Genomic DNA, 25,675 nt, shown 5'->3' on the forward strand with positions numbered 1-25,675 from the left:
ATAAAGAACTCTTGTCATGCTTGTTGGACAGCATTGGTTTCTATTGTGGTAATGTTTACAAATGCTTGTATGCTGAAGAAAAATATTATTTGCTCAGCTCTTACCGTTTGAAATAAGTAAAGAGCAATGAATTATCTTTCAGGGACAGGATCCAGAGATGAGCATAGCTAATCCAGGAGCACTCCTTTCACTTTGGACTCCGTTATAGCTATTGGATTTAACTGTCCCTAAGACTAACCCTGGAGAAGATGCCTTTAAAGTATGTGGGGCTTGTTTGCATTAAGCCGTTCTTCTCCTTATTTTCCTTTAAAAAAAAAATGTTAAAACTCTTAGCTAATAGTTTTGCTTTCTGTGTTATATGGAGTCAAAACGGGGATGCAGTTTACCAAATTCTTTAATAAAGTCATTAAGGGCAGCCCCAGTGTTTATGGCAATTAAGCTATGGATATTAACATTTTTCTAAACCACAGACTACACTTACTACAGATTCCTTTAAGTTCATTTGGTTTTTGGAACTGTTTTCCCATCTTATTTTTGTAGTCGGCTGCTTCTGTGAAGAAGATTTTATGTGAAGCCCCTGTGGAATCTGTGGTGCGGGTGTCTGGGACAGTCATTTCCCGACCTCCAGGACAAGAGAATCCAGTTAGTAGTTTAGAAACTGTCTGTGTAAATTTTACCTGTGTACATTTGCATTGTCTATCTACACATTCAGGCATCAGAGACTGAGCACCTATTAGACATCTGGCATTCTATGAATGAACCTACAGATTTCAAAATCTTCACTACAAACATATATACTTATATAAATATGCACATTAAGACATTTGTTTAAAAGCACCTCAGCCACAGATTGCAAAAGAATGTCAAAATCATGCAGACATTTATGCTTTAGACTACACACTATAAGCACCCATACATTTTACATATGTAAATAAATGCATGTGTTTTACAAGTGTTCATCGTGTTCGTGTCCTGATGAGTGATTTTTAAAATAAGTGTCTCTCTCTCTCTCTCTCTTTAAGAAAATGCCAACAGGTGAGATTGAAATCAAAGTTAAAACAGCCGAACTTCTGAATTCCTGCAAGAAGCTGCCTTTTGAAATTAAGGACTTTGTGAAGGTGCCATCCTCTGTTATTAATAAAATAGAATATCTAGAAAATGTTGATGACCATGAAAGTGTTTTCAGAGTCTTTTAAACAAGAAATTTAACTTCTACAAAATTCAGCACTTTATTGTACAGTCATGCACCATGTAACGATGTTTCAGTCGACAGCGGACCCCATATATGATGGTGGGCCCATAAGATTAGTACCAGATAGTCTAGGTGTATAATGGCTATACCATCTAGGTTTGTGTAAATACACTTTATACTATTTGCACAACAACAAAATCGCCTACTGATGCATTTCTCAGAACATATCCTTGTTGTTAAGCAAGGTGTGACTGTAGATGTGTCCTGAATGGTTCTGTTAGTTCTACAATGTCTTTGTGATCTATTCTTAAATAGCAACAGTTCATTAGCTGCTGCAGTTCCTAAACACCTAGACTGCTTTTTCAGACAGCGTGAAACATGGTTCTATCTTTAAGACTTGTGTTGTTTTGTTCAAGTTTTTTTGTTGCTATTGTTTGACATTTTGAAAGGAAGTTATGTCTAGCTTGGAAATGACCAAATGGCAAAGGAGATCCTGCATCTATTGAGTTTAAGCCTCTAACAGTGATAAAATGTTTGCTAGACTTCCTAAGCATATAAATATGATTACTGTAATTTTTCTTTGCCTAAGTTTGAGGGACTGATGAGCTAGACAGCACTGGGTAAGTACACCCACATAATTTTTAGCTTTGTTACAAGTATCTACAGTTGTAGACCTGCATATAAAGGGACTTTTAAATTAATTGCATAGCCACTTAGTCTTACCTTTAAGTTCCCAATACTTAATCTTTTCATTCAAAAAAGAAGTATAATTACAGACCTGACCTTGTTATAAAAAAAAAATAAAATATACAGTTTTTCCCCCAGATAAGCTTTCAGAAAGAGAAGTGACAGATAGTTCTTTTATTTCTATTTCTAGTCTCAAAGAAATAAGTTATTCCGGGGAAAGGACTTTTTTAAAAGGCTCTCAGCACAAAGAAGGATGCAGAGATTTACAGCCTTGACAATAAGCAAACCTCACCATGTTCCTGCCAGTGCAGCCTGGCGATTCTCTCTCCTGTTCCCTTGCATTTCTTACACTTGTCGTCCCTTTCAGGTGACAAAGTCGTAGCTGTTTTTACTCTGGTGTGTATTTTTAAAAGATGTTTGAAATGTTTAATTTTTTTTTGAGACAACTATAGGTTTAAAGGAATGGATAAATGTTTAGTAAGGTAGAGAAATTTCAATAATGAAGGGTGATATTAATAATGAGTAATAAAAAATGTAAAATCTGTACTAGTAACAAACTTAGAAGTTGTATGAATTAAGGATGGTGTTGTATACACAAATGGTGGAAGCTAAAGATAGAAAGTGTTTGAAAATTCAACTTCTGTATCTAAAGTTAATATCTTTTCAATATTTTAAAAATATTTAAACATAAAAAATCTTTACATTTGTTTAGAAAACAGAGGCTCTTCGTTTGCAGTATCGCTACTTAGACTTGCGTAGCTTCCAAATGCAGTATAACCTGCGGCTGAGGTCTCAGATGGTCATGAAAATGCGGGAATATCTCTGTAATCTACATGGTAAGGGAAATACCTCACTGTTCTTTGGAGCTTTTTAGCATCTCTTCTGTTTTATTCAGCAGTTTTTTTGTATCCTCTCCTTAGCATCAGTGGATCAGATGTTGCCAGAGGTCTGGAATTCACTCAGTGTGTAAAGCAGTTTTTGAAGAAAGCTTAATTTCCAGATATTTTGTCCTAGAGCATAATTTAATTCCCTACTGGATCACAAATATAGCCTTTTAAAGGTGATAGTGCCTGTTTCATTGTTTAAATATATTTTCTATCACTGCTGAAGGTAGGACAGCTCTTTGGCTGTTATGTGTAGGTTTTCTTAATTTATCATATTTGTGCATCATTTGTTGGCACCTCAGAAATGTCATGTGAGTTAAATTAGACTCTTCAACCAGTCCTGGGTTTTTCCTATCAGAGTATTTGTGTTATTTTTGCTACCCTAGCAGAACATTTAGCAAACCAGAACAGGTCAGTAGACAAGAATCTGTCAAATACAATTATTTCATGACAAAAGTATCAACTTTCAGAACAGAATAGGATTTTATGAAAATCCTAAGCTTCCTTCTTGGATTTGTAGAAACTAGTACCAATAGGTGTGGTAACTTATTTCAGTCAAAATTCCTAGTTAAAGGATAGCCTCAGATTTGTTGGACTGTCCATAGACATCATATTTGACAAATTCCTATCCTGATGTTTCTCTCTTTTTAGGGTTTGTGGATATAGAAACACCAACATTATTTAAGAAGACTCCAGGGGTATGTATAGTCCTTAAATTAGCCTGTTAATAATGTCCTATTAGCTATGAAACTGAACCACTTTGCTTTTATATTCACTTGGTTGTATTTCTTTTATTTATTTTACTGCCTTAGGATGATCACAGTAACAAGGTTTTCTTAAGAGTTGAGAAAATTATATGGGTTAGTATTTTGAGTCAGAATCCTTTTATTCTACATGAGTTTTCTTTCCCTTGAGGTTTATAGATACAAATCAATAATGAATTGGTTCCTTAAAAACATATCCCTTGTTCATTAAGAACTGACATTTCTAAACATTGATGTTTAATCTATTTATGCCGTCTATGGCTTATCAAACTAGTTTGATTTAGGAAAGCAGTTAGGAATTACTTGAATAGGAGTTGACGCACTAAATTCTGTTAGCTAATAACAGAATTGGGAATTCATTTCAACAAGTGTACATTTAATACCTGCTGTGTGCAAACATTATTTAAAGCCTACTATGTGCGTGCCTTTTGAGGAACTAAATGATGAGCAAGAGATGATCTCTGTCATCATGGGAACTCTGCTCTTTAGTTATTTTCATTGATAGAAGTATCAACTTCTATCAGTCCTTGGGTTTGTTTTTTTAAATAATATCTGCTCTCCCTCTTTCTCACTAAAAGGGTGCAAAAGAGTTTGTAGTACCATCCAGGGAACCTGGGAAGTTTTATTCTCTCCCTCAGAGTCCTCAACAGTTTAAGCAGCTTCTGATGGTTGGTGGTTTAGACAGGTGAGTTCTCTTTCTGCTAGTAGTTGTCAGTAAAGGAAAAGAGAAAAAAAGGAAACACAAAGTTGTCTGATCTCTTAAAAGAAGGCTAGAAAAGGTAAGACAGTTTAGAAAGTACTTGTAAAATACTCTAAAAATGTGTAGTCATCATTTAGTAAATATTTATTGGGTAGCCACTGTGTGCAAAGCTCTATGCTAGTAGATGCAGCAGGAGATTAAAAACAAAAAAGAACAGGTTTTGCTCTCAAGGAGTTAATGAATCTGGTAAGGCAGAATAGGGAAATAAATAAGACCAGTTGTGACATAAACCAAAATATAAGTGCATTGAGAGTTGTAATCTAGGTCTTAAGAGGTTTGAAATTATATTGTTTGGGAAAATATTGAAAACTTTGTGAGCTAGGCCTTCTAGGACAGAGCTGCATTTCAGCAGATCAAGATGAGAGTTGGAATGGCATAGCACAGGAAAGCTCAGGTGGATTCATGGGGCAATAAGTATTTCAATTTGGCTGATGCAAAGAGTATGTATAAAGAAGCATGGACTGCCTTGCATGCCAGTGTAGTATATGAATATCCAAAGGTGCCATTGTATATTTTTAAAACCAATATATAGAATAGTTAACTTCTTATGGGTCAGCTGTGTATCTGATGAGATTAGAGCATCATAAACAAGTTTAAAATTTCTTATGTCCTTTAAATATCATTATTAATTTATTTCATAAGCCATGAACTTATGTTAATTGAACTCTTGGGGAAAAGTATGTGCGTCTTCCTAGAATCATGACTGAATTAAAGCTATTTTTCAATTGTAGATATTTTCAGGTTGCCCGATGTTATCGAGATGAAGGGTCAAGACCAGACAGACAGCCTGAGTTTACTCAGGTACTAAGTCATATTTATTGTCTCTTACTTGGCAGTAGCAAGCCTGAAACTGTATTTTAAGACCTGCATGGTAATTATACATACTCTACTTCTCATTACATTTTATCCATCAGATATGTATTTATTTTTTATTTATTTTTATTTATTTATTTATTTTGAGGAAGATTCGCCCTGAACTAACTGCTGCCAATCCTCCTCGTTTTGCTGGGGAAGACTGGCCCTGAGCTAACATCCATGCCCATCTTCCTCCACTTTATATGTGGGACGCCTACCACAGCATGGCTTGCCAGGCAGTGCCATGTCCACAACCGGGATCCTAACCGGCGAACCCTGGGCCACCAAAGGGGAGCGTGCAAACTTAACCACTGCACCACCGGGACAGCCCCTATCCATCAGATATTTAATTAAACTAGCCTGCAGCCGAGGTGCTAATTATTTAATTTTTTATCCATTTCATGTGTCCTTTTTATAAGGAGTATGGTCATCAGCAAAGGAATGCCAGAGATTCCTACAGTGTTTTAATGGTCATGATTAAAGTTCTTAAATCTATTGTACATTAAAAACAACCATTCTGTATGTTGATATTTAACCTATTTATCTAATCAGTGGACTCGTCAAAGCGATTTATTTTCTGTATGCTAGCATATTCATCAGTGTGGTAAAGTGCAGAAATCATCACCTTTGGAGCTAGACACACCTGGGATCAAATGTAGCTTCACTGCTTCCTAACTGCACGTAGACAGCCAGGTTACTTAGCCTCTCTGAGCCGTGAGCCGTGAGACAGTTGTTGGAACTAAACAAGTTGATGTGTGTAAAGCATTAGCACAGTGCCTGACATAAAACAGATATACAATAATATTTATCCCCCCTCATGTATTAAGTATTTATGTGCGGAATCCTATGGTAACTTGAAACCAGAGAAATATATAAATATGTACATATTAATACTGCAGCTGTTCAAGTTAGTTCTGTATATTATTTTGGTTTCAGATTGACATAGAGATGTCTTTTGTAGACCAGACTGGGATCCAGAGTCTGATTGAGGGTTTGCTCCAGTATTCCTGGCCCAGGGACAAAGATCCTGTGGTGGTTCCTTTTCCTTCTATGACTTTTGCTGAGGCGTTGGCCACCTATGGAACTGATAAACCCGACACTCGCTTTGGGATGAAGGTACTTCTCTTGACTTTTTCAGGACTCTGCCCTCAAATAGTCTTGCAGTCTTTCGAACCGCTTTGAAATTTACAACCAGTTACACACTGTATTTTTTGTTGTTACTTCAGCTTTTTGCCACTGTTGTTACCAAGCTACAGCAGGAGAGAACAACAGCTTGTTAGCATTACAATACTTTCTATCTACTGTGTTCCAAGACCAGTTTCCAAGGGCAAGGTTCTTGTTATAAAGTTTTTATTACTGACAAGTTATTAATTGTATGGACATGAATGGTAACTGAAGGAAAAAGAAAAAAACCCTATTTTTTTCCTCTTCAATTTTTCTTAAGCTAAAATGACACCTGAAAGGTAAACAGTTAAGAGGTTTTGGTTCTTTTTCCCTGGTCTGTAAAGAGCTCAAACATTTGGAAACATTTGTTCACATTATGAAGATCTTCACAGTTTAACTAAGGATAAGGGTAGAATTTATGAAGAGCAGTTTCCATCAGCAAGCCTCGCATTCTTTGCTCTTAAGAGCAGTAGCCCTTTGTGTCTGTAATGCTTGTGACATTTCTATATCTCAGTCACCAGTGCAAATCTCTTAGAAGTTGAATTCTGCCAGGGCTGTGAAGAGCCAGTGCCCAGTTCTTAGAATGGAAAAAAATACAATACACAAAAAGTCATAACTGCCTACTTGCAGCTGCCAACTTGAGTACTCCTTGTTTCCCCTTTTGTAATGTGGAATAGTGTGTCTTAAGTCAGACTACTTAGGTTAAATTCTGGCTCTGCCGCTTATTGGCTCTGTCATCTGGGCGAGTTACTTCCTTCTCTGTGCCTTGGTTTCCTCAACTATTAACTGAGGATAATAAGAGGACCTGCCTTATACTCTTGTACGAATGGAATGAATTAATACAAATGAAGTATACATTAGACATTAACACTTGTCATAGTGCCTAACCCATGGTAAACTCTCTATGAATACACTCGATAAATGTTAACTTAACATCTACTTTCTTCTTTAAAATTTTGTTTATAAAATGTTTTGAGATAAAAATTACTTTACATTTAGTTACCCTTTTTTTTAACTCATTTTCCAGATTGTAGATATCAGTGATGTGTTCAGAAACACAGAGGTTAGATTTCTTCAGGATGTGCTCAGTAAACCCAAAGGAACCGTTAAAGCCATACGTATCCCTGAAGGAGCAGTAAGTGGAATACAATTCTGGGTTTTCTCTAGAATGTATATTACACTTCAGAAAGAATAATTCTCTTTAATTAAGAGTACTTATTTTTTATATAAAGTCTAATGGTGTCCCTAAAACTATAACATAGAGTACAATAAAACCTTATGAATATGAGTTTACACTCGAGATCTAGAGGTTTTTTTCCTTTTAAACAATGCTATACGGTACTTCTCTACTTCACTTGGGATGATTTCCACCAGTGAGGAGCATACAGTAATATTCAGTATTCTGTCTCCAGCCTTACTTTGTCCAAAGGCTCTCCGCCCATATCAGCTCCAGCATAGCCCTTGCATATTGTTTCTTGGTCTTCTAAGGGCTCTCGTCTAGGTTGCATTAACAACAGGGGAAGAGAAAGGAGGTGGAGCTGTGAAAGGGAAATGCGGGTAGGAGAGAGAGAGAATGCTTGGGCTGGGCAAGCGTTGACGCTAAAGTAACAAGACACATCTGTTTTCTGTAGTTAGTACACTTACTTTGAAGGTAATTTAATAAGAGGAGTTCCAAAAGTGTTTTGAATAAGATTACTATTTTGAAAGACTGTATTCATTTGGATACATAACCATATTAGTATATTAATGGGGCTAAGAATTCAGTCTCATTGCTTTTTATTCACTTCATATGTTCAGTGGAAAGTAATCTGGTATCCATATTCCAGTCCAGACATAGTGAAGGTGTTAAGGTAAGCTTAGTATAACATATATTGACTATAATTATTATTTCCCCCAATTTGAGTATATCCGTTCTTCCCAAGTAGATTATAAGAACTGCAGGACTGTGAAGCATGTTTTTACCATTTATATTTCTCATACCTAGTTAAGTGCCCCATGAATATTAGTTAATGGTAATAACCATAGTGTCTCACTTAGAAAGATGTGGAGATAATAGTAATAACCGTAGTCTCTCACTTAGACATAGAGATAACTTAGAAAAAGTAAGATATAAAGAATTTTAAGAAACCTGAAATATCAAATTCTGAATGCTCTTATTGATCTCAAAGTTATTTTTTCTTTCACAATTCAGTTGTAAAGATTTATTTTGAACACTTATCTTTCATATTACATGTGCAGGATCCTCTGTGGAATACATTCACAGCTATTTCCAATGAGAGCTGCATTTTTTCCAATGGAAAAAAATAAGCCCAGTAACAAGCTTTAAAGTCTTTTCATTTCACAACAGAAATTAAATTTTTATTGAATCCTACTATGATGATGGAAAGATGCAAAATAGATTTGTACCCATTTGATATCTTAAACATGTTTATGAAGCTTAGCATCATATTAATGAGTTTACTTTGATTTTTTTTCATCAGAAATACTTGAAAAGGAAAGACATTGAGTCCATTAGAAAAGTTGCAGCTGACCATTTTAATCAGGTAAGAAGTTAATTAGAGCAGTTTTTTTTTCTTTCTTTTAGGGATTCAATATTTTTGACTAATTGCTTGATCTCCTACCGTATCATTAGTTTTGAGAGTCTTCTTATTTCAGATCGCTTTCTTTTTGTTTTTCTTTTTTATTATTATTTTTAAAATTTTTATTGAGGTTATATTGGTGTATAACATTGTATAATTTCAGGTGTACATTATTGTATATCAGTTTCTGTATAGATTGCCTCTTGCTCACCACCAATAGTCTAGTTTTTATCCGTCACCATACATATGTGCCCCTTTACCCCTTTCACTCACCCCCCCTACCCTCTTACCCTCTGATAACCACTAATCTGTTCTCTTTATCCATGTGTTTGTTTATTATCCACATATGAGTGAAATCATATGGTGTTTGTCTTTGTCTGGTTTATTTGACTTAACGTAATACCCTCAAGATCCATCCATGTTGTCACAAATGGCATGATTTTGTCCTTTTTTATGGCTGAGTAGTATTCCATCATATATATATGTACCATATCTTCTTTATCCATTCATCAGTCGATGGACACTTGCATTTCTTCCACATCTTGGCTATTGTGAATAATGCTGCAATAAACATAGGGATGCATAAATCTCTTTATATTGTTAATTTCATGTTCTTTGGATAAATACCCAGTAGTAGGATAGCTGGATCATATGGTGTTTCTATTTTTAATTTTTTGAGAAATCTCCGTATGTTTTCCATAGTGGCTACACCAGTTTACGTTCCCACCAGCGGTGTATGAGGGTTCCCTTTTCTCCACATCCTCTCCAACACTTGTTATTTTTGTCTTGTTAATTACAGCCATTCTGATAGGTTTAAGGTGATATCTGTTGTAGTTCTGATTTGTATTTTCCTAAAAATTAGTGATGTTCAACATCTTTTCATGTGCTTCTTTGGAAAAATGTATGTTCGTATCCTCTGCCCTTTTCTTTTTTTTTTTTTGAGGAAGATTAGCCCTGAGCTCACATCTGCCGCCAATCCCCCTCTTTTTGATGAGAAAGACTGGTCCTGAGCTAACATCCATGCTTATCTTCTGCTACTTTATATGTGGGATGCCTGCCACAGCACAGCTTGACAAGCGGTGCATAGGTCCATACCCAGGATCCAAACCGGCGAACCCCAGGCTGCCCAAGCGGAACATGCGAACTTAACCAGTGCACCACTGGGCCAGTTCCCTCTGCCCGTCTTTTCATCGAGTTGTTTGTTTGTTGTTGAGTTGTTGAGTTCTTTATATATTTTGGAGATTAACCCCTTCTCGGATATATGATTTGCAAATAGTTTCTCCTAATTGATGGGTTGTCTTGTTTTGTTCCTGGTTTCCTTTGCCTTGCTGAAGCTCTTTAGTCTGATGTAGTCCCATTAGTTTATTTTTTCTTTTGTTTCCCTTGCCTGAGTAGACATCGTATTTGAAAAGATGCTGTGAAGACCAATGTCAAAGAGTGTACTGCCTATTTTTTCTTCTAAGAGTTTTATGGTTTCAGGTCTTATATTCAAGTCTTTAATGCATTTTGAGTTAATTTTTGTGTATGGTGTAAGGTAATGGTCTACTTTCATTCTTTTGCATGTGGCTGTGTGGCTGTCCAGTTTTCCCACCAACATTTATTGAAGAGATTTTCCTTTCTCTATTGTATGTTCTTGGCTCCTTTGTCAAAGATTAGCTGTGCATAGATGTACAGTTTTCTTTCTGGGCTTTCCGTTTTTTTTTTTTTTCTTTTTTTACAGTTTGGCACCTGAGCTAACAACTGTTGCCAATCTTCTTTTTTTTTTTCTGCTTTTGCTCCCCAAATCCCCCCAATATGTAGTTGTATATTTTAGTTGTGGGTCCTTCTAGTTGTAGCATATGGGACACTTCCTCAAAGTGGCCTGACAAGTGGTGCCATGCCCTCACCCGGGATCTGAACTGGCAAAACCCTGGGCTGCCAACGCAGGTCGCACAAATTTAACCACTCAGTCACAGGGCCAGCCCAAGGGCTTTCAGTTCTGTTCCATTGAATCTACGTGTCTGTTTTTGTGCCAGTACCATGATGTTTTGATTATTATAGCTTTGTAGTATGTTTTAAAGTCAGAGATTGTGATGCCTGCATCTTTGTTCTTTTTTCTCAGGATTGCTTTAGCTATTCGGAGTCTTTTGTTGTTCCCTATGAATTTGCGATTGTAAATGGGATTATATTTTTGAATTCTCTTTCTGCTAGTTTGTTAATAGTGTATAGAAATACAACTGATTTTTGTAAGCTGATTTTGTACCCTGCAACTTTGCTGTAGTTGTTGATTATTTCTAATAGTTTTCTGGTGGATTCCTTAGGGTTTTCTATGTATAGGATCCTGTCATCCACAAACAGCAAGAGTTTCAATTTTTCCTTTCCAATGTGGCTACCCTTTATTTCTTTCTCTTGCCTAATTGCTCTGGCCAAAACCTCCAGTACTGTGTTGAAAAGGAGTGATGAGTGTGGGCACCCGTGTCTTGTTCCTGTTCTCAGAGGGATGGCTTTCAGTTTTTCAATGCTGAGTATGATGTTAGCTGTGGGTTTGTCATATTTGGCCTTTATTATGTTGAGGTGCTTTCCTTCTATACCCATTTTATTGAGATTTTTTATCCTAAGTGGATGTTGGATTTTGTCAAATGCTTTCTCTGCATCTATTTAATTGATCATTTGAATTTTATTCCTCGTTTTGTTAATATAGCATATCACATTGATTGATTTGTGGATGCTGAACCATCTCTGCGTCCTTGGAATAAATCCCACTTGATCATGGTGTATGATCCTTTTAATGTCTTGCTGTATATGGTTTGCTAATATTTTGTTGAGGATTTTTGCATGCGTGTTCATCAGTGATATTAACCTGAACTTTTCCTTCTTTGTGTACTCTTGTCTGGTTTCCATATCAGGGTAATGCTGGCCTCATAGAATGAGTTAGGAAGTGTTCTGTCTTCTTCCATTTTTTGGAATAGTTTGGGAAGTATAGATATTAGATCTTCTTGGATGTTTGGTAGAATTCTCCAGAGAAGCCACTGGGGCCTGGATTTTTGTTTTTTTGGAGGTATTTGATTACTGTTTCAATATCTTTACTTGTGATTTGTCTATTTAAATTCTCTATTTCTTCTTGATTCAGTTTTGGGAAGTTGTATGAGTCAAAGAATTTATCCATTTCTTCTAGGTCATCCAATTTGTTGGCATACAGTTTTTCAAAGTATTCTCTTGTAATCCTTTGTATTTCTGTAATATCCATTGTAATTTCTCCTCTTTCATTTTTAATTTAATTTATTTGAGCCTTCTCTCTTTTTTTCTTAGTAAGTCTGGCTAAAGGTTTGTCAGTTTTGTTTATCTTCTCAAAGAACCAGCTCTTAGTTTCACTGATCCTTTCTATTGGTTTTTTTAGTCTCTATTTCATTTATTTCTGCTCTAATTTTTATTATTTCTCTCCTCCTGCTGACTTTGGGCTTTGTTTGTTCTTTTTCTAGTTCTGTTAGGTGTAGTTTAAGATTACTTATTTGTAATTTTTCTTGTTTGTTGAGGTATTGCTATAAATTTCCCTCTTACTACCGCTTTTGCTGCATTGCATAAGAGCTGGTATGTTGTGTTTTCATTTTCATTTGTCTCTAGGTATTTTTTTGTTTTCTCCTTTGATTTCTTCATTGATCCAATGGTTGTTAAGTAGCATGTTGTTTAGTCTCCACATATTTGTGACTTTCACAGTTGAATTCTAGTTTCATAGCATTATGGTCAGAAAAGATGCTTGATATGATTTCAATCTTCTTAAATTTACTGAGGCTTGCTTTGTTTCCCAACATATAGTCTTTCTTTGAGAATGTGTATTCTGCTGTTTTCGGATGGAATGTTCTCTCTATATTAAATCCATCTGGTCTAGTATTTCATTTAAGGCCACTGTTTCCTTGTTGACTTTCTGTCTGGATGATCTATCCATTGATGTAGGTAGGGTGTTGAGGTCCCCTACTATTATTGTATTGCTGTCAGTTTCTCCCTTTAGGTATTAATAGTTGCTTTATATACTTTGGGGCCTCTTTGGTGCTCCTGTGTTAGGTGCATATATATTCATAAGTCTTATGTTCTTTTGGTGGAATGTCCCTTTTATCATTATATACTTCCCTTCTTTGTCTCTCATTGTCTTTTTTTTATCTTGAAGTCTGCTTTGTCTCCTGTAAGTATGGCAACACCTGCTTTCTTTTGCTTGCCATTTGCTTGGAGTATTGTCTTATCTGCCTTGCTGTCCTCAATATTTTTTCTGTGTCATTGACTTGCCAGTTTTAATATATGCCTTGGAGAAGATCATTTTGTATTGATGTAATTAGGAGTTCTATTGGCTTCATGTACTTGTAAGTCCACTCCTTTCCCCAGGTTTAAGAAGTTCTCAGCTACTATTTCTTTGAACAAGCTCTCTGCTCCTTTCTCCCTCTTTTATCCCTCTAGAATACCTATAATCTTTAAATTGCTTTTCCTAATTGAGTCAGATATTTCTCAAAGAATTTCATCACTTTTTAAAATTCTCAGTTCTCTCTCCTCCTCCACCTGAGGCATATCTATATTTCTATCCTCTAAATCACTAATTCTATCCTCCATAATGTTAACTCTGTCTTTTATGGTTTCTAGATTTTTTTTTAATCTCATTAATTGTGTTCTTCATCTCCAGGATTTCTGTTTGGGGCTTTTTTAGAGCTTAAGTCTATTTGGTGAAGTATTCCTTCTACTCATTAATTTTATTCTTGAGCTCATTGAACTGTCTTTCTGAGTTTTCTTGTAACTTGTTGAGTTTCTGTATGACTATGTTAAATTCTCTGTCATTTAGATTGTAAATTTCTGTGATTTCAGGATTGGTTTCTGGAGACTTGTCATTTTCCTTCTGGTCTGAAGTGTTCCTGTAGTGCTTCATGGTATTTGATGAATTGATCCTTTGCTGGCTTATTTGTGGTACTATCAGGTCACAGATTCCTCCTTCCACCACTGGGGGCCAGTAGGGGCTTTGTTTTCTGACCCCACCCCATCTTTTGGAAGTTGTGTGGGTAGGGCTGCTCTGCGTTTTCCCCAACTGGCTGCAGCTGCTCTGCAGATTGCAGTCATGTGGACAGGGCCTCTGTACTGGACAGTCAGGTCACGCACTGTAGGGAGGCCTCTTTTGCTCAGTGGGTAGGTCACCCTCACACAGGAGGAACCTGCTGTGCTCAGCAAGGGACTGGCTGAGCTGCTGCGCTGGGCGGGAGGGGCACCTACGCGGGGACTGAGCCACCACTTGGTGGGTCCCACGAGCTGCTGTGCTCCACAGGAGGGGTGACCTCTTAGCAGGTGGGCTGCCTTCTCACCTGTGCCATGCTTGGCAGGCAGTCACCTTCGTGAAGTCTAAGCCACTACTCGGTGGAGAGCATTCCCATGGGCGTGGCCACCGCACCTCAGTGGGCACTTCCGTGGACCAGGCTACCACACTGAAAGCATTTGTGTGGGCCAGGCTGCCCACACCTCCACTTACAGTCTCCCCAGGCTGGCTACTGTGTGAGGATCTGCACCCTGGCTCACTGCCGCCGGGGATGGAGAGGGGTGCACTCACCTAGTTCCACTGCCTTCCAGTGATCCAGTCCACCTCTTCTAGATGCACAGCTGCATGGATCTCTCAGATGTCCTGTAGTGTTGTGCAGGGAATCCTCTGCTGGTTAATGAATGTCCATTTAGTTGTAACTTAGGAGAGACAAAAGGAACAACTCACTATGCCATGATGCTGATGTCACTCTCTTCTTTTTATTTTTAAAGTTAGCTTTCCCCTGGGTATAACTCTAAGACTTCAACTTAGATGGTTGAATTCACCATTAATCAGAATGTGAAAGTATGGGGCTGGCCCCATGGCCAAGTGGTTAAGTTCGCGCGCTCTGCTTCGGCAGCCCAGGGTTTTGCTGGTTCGGATCCTGGGTGCAGGCATGGCACCGCTCATGAGGCCATGCTGAGGTGGCATCCCACATGCCACAACTAGAAGGACCCACAACTAAAAGTATATAACTATGTATTGGGCTTTGGGGAGAAAAAGGAAAAATAAAATGTTTAAAAAAAAAAAGAATGTGAAAGTGCAATTATAGTGTCATTAAATAAACAAAGATACTTTAATTTAGTTAGGAAAATAAATACAGCCCCATGTGCTCAAGGTTTAAATGAAGGCAAGACAAGTATGAAAGAGATCCTGTATTCTTTGTTCTTCCCATACCCTTTTTTAAATTCTGAGTACACCTTTGACAGACACATTTTGTGTTCTTGGCTTGGTGACTGGTGGAACTAAAACAAGGAGGAACAGGAGTAGGGAATTCTTACATTGTCACTGGAAGTGTCAATTGCCTTGGCCATTTTGGAATGACTAACTTTAAAAATGGTCCTGCTCTTTGAGTCAGTAATTTTCTGTGATATACTTTAAAGAAAGGATCTTAAATATGAGGAGACTTTGTGCTCATCACATTATCATTTATAACAGGAAAAAAATGAAACCATATGGGAATGATTTAATAAACTGAGGTAGAATAAAAAAATTAATATTAAAGTTTCTTCTTAAAACTTTGTCTACTAGGAGTTTGTAATATGGGAAAAATGTTCATGTTGTAATGATCTGTAAGAAAAGGAGAATACAGAATTATATATAGACACTGATCATAACCGTGTAAAAACACTGTATTTGTGTATTGAAAATGAACTCCCCACCTCTACCACCACCACATCCCAAACCTCATACCTCAGGTTCAAAGGGATTTTTCCCTTTGAGAAAGAAAGACAGGGGAGGGAAGAGGAGGGGAGAGGAGGGGATTAGGATAGTGATTTCCAAAATTGGTCAAGGCGAAATGAGAAAAATCAGGGCAATGTAAAAAGCTTTTCATAAAGTTAAATGAATTTAAAGGACTATCTTTACTTCTTGGTTTTTGCTGTAGAAATGTTCTTTCCTTTATGAAATGATGGTAATAGTAGATGATATTTTGAGTTTGTTTTATGCCCTTGATAAAATTCAAAATTGGCAACCTATATCTCCCAATTTTGTTTCTTTATTTTAATTTTACTAGTGTTTGAAATCTGCTTCTAGGAATCACAGGACCAAGAAATAAGCCTGAAGGTTAACTTTTCAGCTTTTAGTTGATGGGACTATTACGTTTTCTTCTTTTCTTCTTCTCTTTTCTTTTTTACTTCCCTAATTTCCTGAATTTTTGTGTAACAAATAGGTACTACTTCTTTTTTAATTTAATAATAAGGTGGGGTTTTTTTCCTGCTTTATCTCCCCAAACCTCCCCTGTACATAGTTGTATATCTTAGTTACAGGTCCTTCTAGTTGTGGGATGTGGGACGCCACCTCAGTGTGGCCTGACGAGCGGTGCCATGTCCATGCCCAGGATCCGAACCCTGGGGCACTGCAGCAGAGCACGCGAACTTAACCACTCAGCCACAGAGCCGGCCCCTAATAATAAGGTTTTTTTTTTTAAAGAGTGGCACCTGAGCTAACAACTGTTGCCAATCCTCTTTTTTTTTCCCTACTTTTTCTCCCCAAGTCCCCCCAGTACATAGTTGTATATCTTAGTTGTAGGTCCTTCTAGTTGTGGCATGTGGGATGCCGCTTTAGCGTGGCCTGATAGGTGGTGTCATGTCCACGCCCAGGATCCGAACCAGCGAAACCCTGGGTCGCTGAAGTGGAGCACACAAGCTTAACCACTCGGCCATGGGGCCGGCCTCTAAAAATAAATTTTCACTTAATTTGGTTTAAATTGTTTTTAATATGTTTATTAATTTTTAGCAATATGCTGAATACACATGGTTAAAATAACAAATACTAAAGAAGTGTCAATAAGTCAATGCAGTAAGTGTTTGCTGTAACTCACTCCACTCCAATCCCACACCAGGGTGTCTCTGTTTTAGAAATATGTCTACATGCTCCTTTTTTTTTTTTTTTTTTTACGTTCCATTTTAAACTTTATCTGTTAACTTCCTGCAGTGAGAGAAGAGGTGCACATACACAAGCCTTTAACTAGTTATTACTCTACCTTCTGCACAGCTGTCTTTCTGGACCTTTTCTACATTTCTCTTCTGAGTTAAACCCACTCTTTTTCTGGACCCCAGATCCTCCTCTTTCTTGTCTGTGCTGGAGTATATCCTCAAGTCACTGCCTAAGAAAGCATGTGAGAGAGAAACTTTCTGAGTTCTTATATGTCTAGAAATGTCTTTATGTCCAAAACGTCATGCTTGGCGCCAGCCCCATCACTGAGTGTTTAAGTTCACATGCTCTTCTCTGGCAGCCGAGGGTTTTGCCAGTGTGGATCCTGGGCGCGGCCATGGCACTGCTCATCAGGCCATGCTGAGGCGGCATCCCACGTGCCACAACTAGAAGGACTCACAACTAAAATACACAACCGTGTACCGGGGGGCTTTGGGGAGAAAAAGGAAAAATAAAATCTTTTTTGTTTCTTTTCTAAAGATTGGCACCTGAGCTAACAACTGTTGCCCATCTCTTTTTTTCTTTTTGCCCTTGCTTTTTTCTCCCCAAATCCCCCCAGTGCATAGTTGTACATTTTAGTTGTGGGTCCTTCTAGTTGTGGCATGTGGGACACCACCTCAACATGGCCTAATGAGCAGTGCCATGGCCACGCCCAGGATCTGAACCCTGGGCCACCAAATCGGAGTGCGCAAACCCAACCACTCGGCCACGGGGCTGGCCCCTAAAATCTTTATAAAAAAAAAAAAACAACTTCATGCTTGATTAATAATTTGGCTTAGTATAAATTCTGAATTGGCAGTCATATCCCTTTAGAACAGTGCTGTCCAACAGAACTTTCTGTAATGATGGAAATGTCTTATATCTGCATCATCCAATATGTTAGCCACTAGCCAGCATAGCTATTGAATGCTTGAAATGTGGCTAGTATAACTAAGGAACTGAATTTTTAATTTTATTTCACTTTAATTAATTTAAATTTAAATAGCTACATGTGGCTGGTGGCTACAGTATCAGCACAGCCATAGCTCATCAAAGGCATTGCTTTATTTTCTTCTCACATCTGGTGGTACTATTGAGAAGTCTGATGTTTGTGTGTATTTATTCATTATAGTAGACTTGATTTTTTTCACTTTACAATCTTTCAGCCTCCTGATTCTTAATGTTCTTAAATTTCACATTTTGTGTAGTTTTGGGTCTTTTCTCATTCATTGTGTTGCACACTTGAAGGGCCCTTTCAATATGAAAGCTCATATCATTCATCTGTGGAAAATTCTTTTATTATCTAATTATTTTGACCTCATCATTTCTCTCATCTCTCTTTTTTCAATTTCTACTAGTTTTATGTTGGACTCCTTTATCTAACTTGCATGTCTCTTTTTTTCCCATGTCATTTCCCATCACTTTCTTTGTATTTTTTATTCTTTCTAGGAGATTTCTTCGCCTTCTCTGTTGATTTTTTTTCCTTTAGAAATCATGTTTTTATTCCTCAGTAGCTCTGTCTTGCTTTTTTTCATTAGGTTTTATTTTGCTTTTATTGATAGAATATCTTTTTGAGTGCCTTTCAGGATTCAGGTCTTCTTTTGGTCCGTAACCTATCTCTTTTTCTCTAGGGTCATTCTTTTCTGTTTATTTCCATTTCCTTTTTCTCTTTTTCTTTTTTTAATGCTACAAGGTTTCTTCAGTGTGTGGTGATTGTTAATTGTACATATTTAAGAATGAAGTATTTAAAAAGCTGTTTAAAGGGGCTTTTGTAAATGGTTAGTTAGTTTAGGGTGAGCATCAGGACCATTGGCCATGACCCTGGGGGCCCATGGCTCTGTAAGAACCCTGAGCCTCTCTAGGATTCCGCAGGGTAAAGTCAGTTCCATGTGGTGCTGGGGCTGTTCCATGTCCTCTAGGCCAGAGCTTCCTGTGTCTTGCTTCTTTAATCATTCCTGTTCCATTCACTTGCAATCTGCCAGAAATTTATAGAAATCTCTTATCTGCTGATATCATTCCCCACCCTTCATTCCTTTTTTTTTTTTTCCCATTATGGTGAGATTACTTTTTTAAATTCCTTTTGTATCATTTTGAATGGGCTCAGGGAGGAAATAGAGGTAATCTTACATAGATTCTCTTCTCTTGGGAACAAGGAGTCTTTGTACTATGAGAAAAAGAAATCAACCCCACTTTTTAAAAAATGTGAATGAGTCTTTTTTGTATTGCAGGAGGTCTTACCTGTATTCCTGAAAGCCAGTAGACACTGGAATTCTCCAGTTGCTGAGTTCATATTGGAAAAGCAAAGCTTGGAACTAATCAGACTAATGGAGCTCCAAGAGGAAGATGTCATCCTGCTGACTGCCGGAGAACACAGGAAAGCAGTAAGAAAAATTACCTCCACACGTTTGTGCTGTTGATGCCAAATGATGCCTCTTTTCTCCTGTGTGCACAGTACATTTTGAAATTGACTGTTAATTTCATAAAATGGAGCAGCTCTGCGTGAGTTTTTATGTTAATGAATATCTTCTGGCAACCTATAATGCATTGTAGAAAAACTAGAATTTTTTTCATCAACCACCAGCCTCCGTTGGCCTTGCTCACACAGGTTAGATCTGGCTGATTAGGAAAGCCACTTAGGTAGAGAGCTACTGGTATTCGTTGTACAGCCTTGGCAAAATAGTTTTATTTTCAAGGTTTTGCAGATGAAGAAAATTTAATAGTCCCAAACTTTTGTATATAATGCATTCCTGAAAATGCAGAGGGACAGATGAGACTGCTGGGGGCTGCTGGGCTGGCAGACACCCCTGGGCCTCCTTGGTCGAGGCAGGACCATTTTTCCTCAGGAGCGGCAGCTGGGAGGTGGTGAGTGCTGCGTGCACTTCAGGGGATATATGAAGACTGGATTTAGCTCTAGAGATCATTATAAAATATAAAAAAGTGTGGCATAAAAGGCAAACATGAATATTGAAAATATACTGTAAAGGTTAAGTCCAGTTAACATGTCACCCACCATACGTGGGTACAGGATTTTTTTTCTTGTGATGAGAACTTTTAAGATATAGTCTCTTAACAACTTTCAGATATGCAATACGGTCTATTAACTATAGTTGCCATGCTGTACATTACATCCCCAGGGCTTAACTATTTTATACATTCATTCTTGCACTATAGTAAAATATGGTTTCTTTATAGTAATACTGTCTAGTTAGTACTTTGTTACGTTCATTCTTCTAATTTGTATTTACACTGTACTTATTTATCATTACTTTTTTCAAAGGAAAAGTCTCAGAGTTCAGCTTCAAAGCTAAATGTAATCCACTGTCTTTCCCTTCCCCTGCAATAGTAGAATGAAGAAAGCTATTTAATTACAAATTTGATCCTCAATGCATTTCTTAAAACAACTTGAGACTTTGTATTATATAAAAATGCTGCTGCAAACTCAGTAGACTATTAAACTTTCCCCTGGTATGAACCAAAACTGCTGGTGTTCTTTTCTCAGGAAGGTATCATTCTAATTCCTACTGGGTCTTTCTTGAAAGAATGCTGGAAACCAGACTTACGAGGAATAACATTAACATTCTGAAAATATCACAGTGCTCTGTGTGCATATTTAAATGTAAGACGGAATAGGCCACAAAGCAACACTATCCATGTCTCCAGGTGTGTTTCACTGTTGTGACTGCCCTTTCTCAGGGAAGCCCTGAGCATCACAGTTGGTAGTTATCAAGTACTTCCTATTTGCCCAGCACTGTCCTAAGTACTTTGTATGTAGTAACTCATTTAATCCTCATTCCAACCCTATGAGAGAAGTACTCATACTGTTACCATTTTGAAGATAAGAAAACTGAGGCACAGAGGTTAAAAACTTGCTCACACTCACACAGCTAGGAAGTGGAGGAGCCAGATTTCTAACCCACAAAGTCTAGTTTTAGAAGAAGAGGTTATTTCAGAAGACGAGGTTAATTCAGAAGAAGAGGTTAATCCTAAATTAACCTCTCCTCTATACTTCTTCTCTAATAATAGCCAACATTTATTGAACATTAACTCTGTGCTAGGCACTCCTCAAATCCTCACCAACCCTTTAGAAGCAGTAAGGAAATAATTATCGTAATAGCTGCCATTCATATTGCACCTCACATATCTTTTCTCACTTGATCTTCACAACAGTCTTTTGGAGTAGATAGTTTTATCCCCATTTGACTATGGGAAAAGGTTCAGAGAAGTTGGTCAGTAGCCAAACTGAGATACAGACCCAGGTCTCTCAAGCTCTGACACCTGTGTTCTCAATCACTGTGTTATCAGATACTGGCCCAGTCAACTGAATCTGACAGTCATTCTCAACTATTAATTGGTTATTCCCTCCTCAGAGAATGGCCTGGCTTCAGAATCCAGGTTGTGTCATTTGCTGCCCACTCTGTCACAGCAGTTAACTCAATGTTGTATCTTCTGTTTTTAGTGCTCTTTGTTGGGAAAATTACGATTGGAATGTGCTGACCTTCTAGAAGCAAGAGGAGTGGTGCTCCGTGACCCAGCTCTGTTCTCTTTCCTTTGGGTGGTGGATTTCCCACTCTTCCTTCCCAAGGAGGAAAATCCTGGAGAGCTGGAGTCAGCCCACCATCCATTTACTGCTCCCCACCCGAGTGACATCCAGCTTCTATACACTGAGCCCGAAAAGGTACCATATGAATACTTCCAAATAAAAAGGAGATGTGGAAATAAAGGCAAAGAACTTCAGATTTCACGGTCTGACCCAGTTCTGGAAGCCCCAGAAGAAATTGTTGGGTTTGAGCCAGTAGTTAAAAAAACCTTGTCTCTAAGTAGCCACGGTGTCTTCAGTCTATAGAACAGAAAACCAGAAATTTTCTCTAACATAAAAGCTCTGTGCATCTTCCAGGTCCGTAGTCAACACTATGACTTGGTTTTAAACGGCAGTGAGATAGGAGGTGGTTCTATCCGAATTCACGATGCAGAGCTACAGCGTTACATCCTGGCAACGTTACTAAAGGTAACATCATCTGCTGACTGGGCCTTTTTTTTTTTTACCTATTTGTCAATTATGTTAAATGTTTGTTATGAATGTCGGATTCACTAGATGTAGAATAGTGTCAGCTTATCTCTCTCTCTTTAGTGTAAGACTTTGATAAAGGAAATGACAATAATAGCTATTTATTAGTGCTTACTATGTGCCGGGCCCTGTTTAAGTACTTTAGATGCATTGACACATCTAATCCTCACAATGACTTTACAAGATACCCTCATTCTGCCCATCTTAAAGATGAGAAGCTGAGGCAGGTTAAGTAATTTGCCCAAAGTCACACAGCACAGAAGTAAGCAGAGCCAGGATTCTAACCCAGGCAGGGTGGCTCTTGAGCCCAAACTCCTAACCTCCTAATCACTACACTGCTCAAAACATGATGCAGTCTAGAACGGCTGAAAATGGTGATAATGCTGGAGAAAGAGAGGTTTGAAAGGAGTTCGTGTCACTTAATAGATACTACTTTCGTTGTATTGGGAGGGTAGACTTTAGTGATAGAGAGTGACCCCACTGTCTATCAGCATTTATCAGGATTTTAAAAGTCCATACAGATGCAGGCCTGAGAATTTGCAGTTTGTTGTGATTCTGTAGAAGGCTAGGGTAGGTTTCAGGAAAGAAAAGATCCAAGAGAGTCTGATCCTAAAGATCATTTTGTGGGGTTAACTAACAGGTGTGAGGTAGGATGGAAGAACAGTTTCTGAGAGCAGGATTGGAGAACTCAAAACAGCGGCATTTGGCGCCGCTGCCTTCTAATAGCGTTCTCTCCCCTTGGCCCCTGTGACAGGGCAGTTTCCTGCTTCTCCTCCTGCTTTTCTGAGCCCACACCTCGGTGCCCTTGGTTGGTCTTACTCCGTTTGCATTATCAGTATAATAACAGCTGCACTTACTGAGCACCAGGCATCTCTCAGCATGTTTTAATATCCGTGACTTGTCATATTCTCTTACTAAACTGTAAACCTCCTAAGGTATTTTTTTTATTTCTATTTTCCCTTTAGCACCCAAGCATACTGTGTGGCACTTAGTGGACATTCAGTGTGTATTTAAATTGAATTATCTTTTGAATTTCAGGAAGATGTGAAATTGCTCTCCCATCTGCTCCAGGCTTTAGATTATGGGGCTCCCCCTCACGGAGGAATTGCCTTAGGTAAACCATCTGTCTTTTTACAAGCTGATTTCATTCCATAGCCCCATGTCTTGAATTTGGGCTCTCAGCTTACAGGGCGTGGGTGGAGGAGTAAAGAAAGTAGGGGGCAAGCCCAAGAGTTCCATAAGAATTTGTGTTTTCATTTCAATGATATATTTTTAAAATATATTCTACCAGTTATAAAGATAAAACTTGGCTCATAATTTGCATTTGAAATATTTTGTAATAAAATAAAACTGCAGCATCTTAAGTCAATGTTGCTCAAATCCCTGGGGGCTCACAGACACTTTCATAGGAGTCTGGAAAGCACTGCTCCATAGTACTCGGCTTGTGTGAAAGTAGGAATGTTCACTGCCCTTCTGGTGGCCATGATTGCTCACCTTGCTTGTTTTATCAAGCAAGGAAGAGTGTGTGAAATTCTAGGAAACTCACTTAGATTATAGGCCCTCAAAAACAGGGGCCTCCTTCTGTGTTCTTGGAGTGCCCTGCACAGCACCTAATTGTGTTCAACCTTTAGTAAGCCCTTGCTAAGGACTTATTAATTGCTGTGACTGTTAATCCCAGGAGCATGTGAATATTAGTTCTGAGCCTTTTTCTAGAAGGAGATAGAAAAGAACCTCTCAAACAAACAAAAGTTCCCTAAAAAGGCAAGGAACTATGCTTAGCCGCAACTTGTTAAAGATTCTTATTTAAAAATTCTCTACAACCTTTATAGAAAAACTAAGTCACTCCCAACCTTAGATTACATTCTTTTCTTTTAACTTTGTATTTTACTCACAGGGTTAGACAGACTGATATGTCTTGTCACCGGAGCACCAAGCATCAGAGATGTCATAGCCTTCCCGAAATCCTTCCGGGGGTACGACCTCATGAGCAATGCCCCAGATTCTATCCCTCCTGAGGAACTGAAGCCCTATCATATCCGGGTCTCCTGGCCAGCGGACTCAGAAGCAGAAAAGAGCTCATTGGATCATCCACACCATCCAGAAAGTTGAGCTTTAGAGTTTTGTTCTCTTTGTTTCCCCAAGGCTAAAATCTGATCCTGAGATCTGCCACAGATCTGACAATCAGGCCTTTAGGAGGAAGGAATCCAGGCAACATTCTTCACCACAATGAAGAAACAGATAGAAGGTATCCAATTTTGAGTTGATAACATGCATTATTAGGATTTTTTTGTTTGGGACTCTTTTGAAGTTTCTTTTTACTTGGAGAGGTGTGAAAGATGGCTCTTTGTTGGAGTAATATAATGGCTTAGTGTTTTCTAATCATGTTTTTCATACCCAGACAGTAGATTATTCGCCTCGGACAGAGGTAATCAAATCATGTGTGAAATATGGAAAAATGCTTGCCTCATTAGGTTGGTCAGTTGGTGGAGGGGTCAGTTCAACCAGCCTCATCAAGAGAATCCTACAAATTAAGCTACATAGTGACATTTCAATTATCAACATGATACAGTGAGAAGAAACATGATATAATGCAAAAAAATCACTGAAGTGAAAGTCACATAATCTTAGTCAGAGTTTCACCTTGAGCAAGTTACACAGACCTCTCCTAGCCTCCCTTCCCGCCAACGTGAAATCGAACAGTGCTTGCCCTGCCTGCCCCACAGAGCTCTTGTTGCCAGAATCAGAGGAGATGATGTATGTGGAAGATAGTGTGAGTGAAAATGCTTTGAAAACCTATAAAGCATTCCACAAATGTAAGATAATGATATTGTCCATCTGTAAACAGATACAGATGTAAGTATTTTATAGTTTAACATGAAGCAAAACTGTATCTATTGGGGAAAAAACAGTAATTTTATGAATCAGTATTGTTTATATTTCTACTCTTAAAAGTAATCGTTAATCCCTGAACACTTTCCCTCATCGTAAGTAATTCAAAATATTAATTGACCGTAGACCAACCTCAATGTATAAAAAAGTGAACACTGAAGCTCTGGTATCTAAAAAGAGTGAACTCTAGCTCACTATAATTTTCTTGCACATTCTGTTGACACAAAAGCTTATAATTAATTAATAATTATAAAATGGGAACAAGGCCTCGATCAATGAAATTGTTCTTTTCTACTTTATCTTCACTTTTGCCTTGACATTCTTTAGATTTATAATTTATAAGCACCAAGTATCAGTCTTATGCCCCTGCCTGTTTTTCTAGTGCTGTAAGCAATGTGATGCTGTAATCTTTCTCTGTTTGAAAATAAAATCCATCTCACTTCAGGTTCAATTTGTGATGCTTGTGAGTGTGAATGTCCTTCACTTCTGCAGTAAGCTGATTCGCCTTTAGGTGGAGCTTTTCCCTAAAGTTTATCCTTTAACACAATCTCTCCCCATTTGTGGGTGTATCCTGGAGCCAGAAAATCCTTGCTGGCAGGGTTCTCATGGTGAGAAATGGTGTCCAACTCCCTACCATTTCTCAGTGGAGAGAATGTCTAGAAATGCTCTTTATTGGGTAGGGAAATGCAGTTTTACATCTATTTATCCCACATGGACATTACCTAATTTCTAAGTACAATAAATTCACTCTTCACTGTGTAGAGCCTAATTCTAACCAGAATATTATCTTTCTATACTGGGAATGAGAGTTATAGAAGACCACAAAATCTGGAGAATATTTTCTAGGTTATAAATACTAAAGGTCCCATGTCCCCAGAAATCAGACAATCCTGTGTTGGC

The 25,675-nt window shown here is 38.0% G+C and overlaps 1 protein-coding gene across 2 annotated transcripts in view; it reads left to right on the plus strand.

Moving 5' to 3' along the window:
• DARS2 (aspartyl-tRNA synthetase 2, mitochondrial) overlaps window positions 1–25,226 on the plus strand; it is a 29,749-nt gene extending 4,523 nt beyond the window's left edge. The window contains exons 4-17 of one of the 2 annotated variants that reach the window (XM_008511179.2): window positions 541–642; window positions 1,023–1,118; window positions 2,592–2,715; window positions 3,415–3,461; window positions 4,106–4,212; window positions 5,019–5,088; window positions 6,079–6,258; window positions 7,334–7,441; window positions 8,787–8,849; window positions 19,050–19,202; window positions 21,278–21,496; window positions 21,716–21,826; window positions 22,925–23,000; window positions 23,781–25,226. In XM_008511179.2, coding sequence (XP_008509401.2) covers window positions 541–642; window positions 1,023–1,118; window positions 2,592–2,715; window positions 3,415–3,461; window positions 4,106–4,212; window positions 5,019–5,088; window positions 6,079–6,258; window positions 7,334–7,441; window positions 8,787–8,849; window positions 19,050–19,202; window positions 21,278–21,496; window positions 21,716–21,826; window positions 22,925–23,000; window positions 23,781–23,995 — 1,671 coding nt within the window. In that variant the 3' untranslated portion in view covers window positions 23,996–25,226. The remainder of the gene's footprint in view (window positions 1–540; window positions 643–1,022; window positions 1,119–2,591; window positions 2,716–3,414; window positions 3,462–4,105; window positions 4,213–5,018; window positions 5,089–6,078; window positions 6,259–7,333; window positions 7,442–8,786; window positions 8,850–19,049; window positions 19,203–21,277; window positions 21,497–21,715; window positions 21,827–22,924; window positions 23,001–23,780) is intronic. The other variant, XM_008511185.2, reaches the window with a different exon arrangement.
• The last annotated feature ends 449 nt before the right edge of the window (window positions 25,227–25,675 follow it).

Source organism: Equus przewalskii, chromosome 23, assembly GCF_037783145.1.
Source record: "Equus przewalskii isolate Varuska chromosome 23, EquPr2, whole genome shotgun sequence".
Lineage (NCBI taxonomy): Eukaryota > Metazoa > Chordata > Mammalia > Perissodactyla > Equidae > Equus > Equus przewalskii.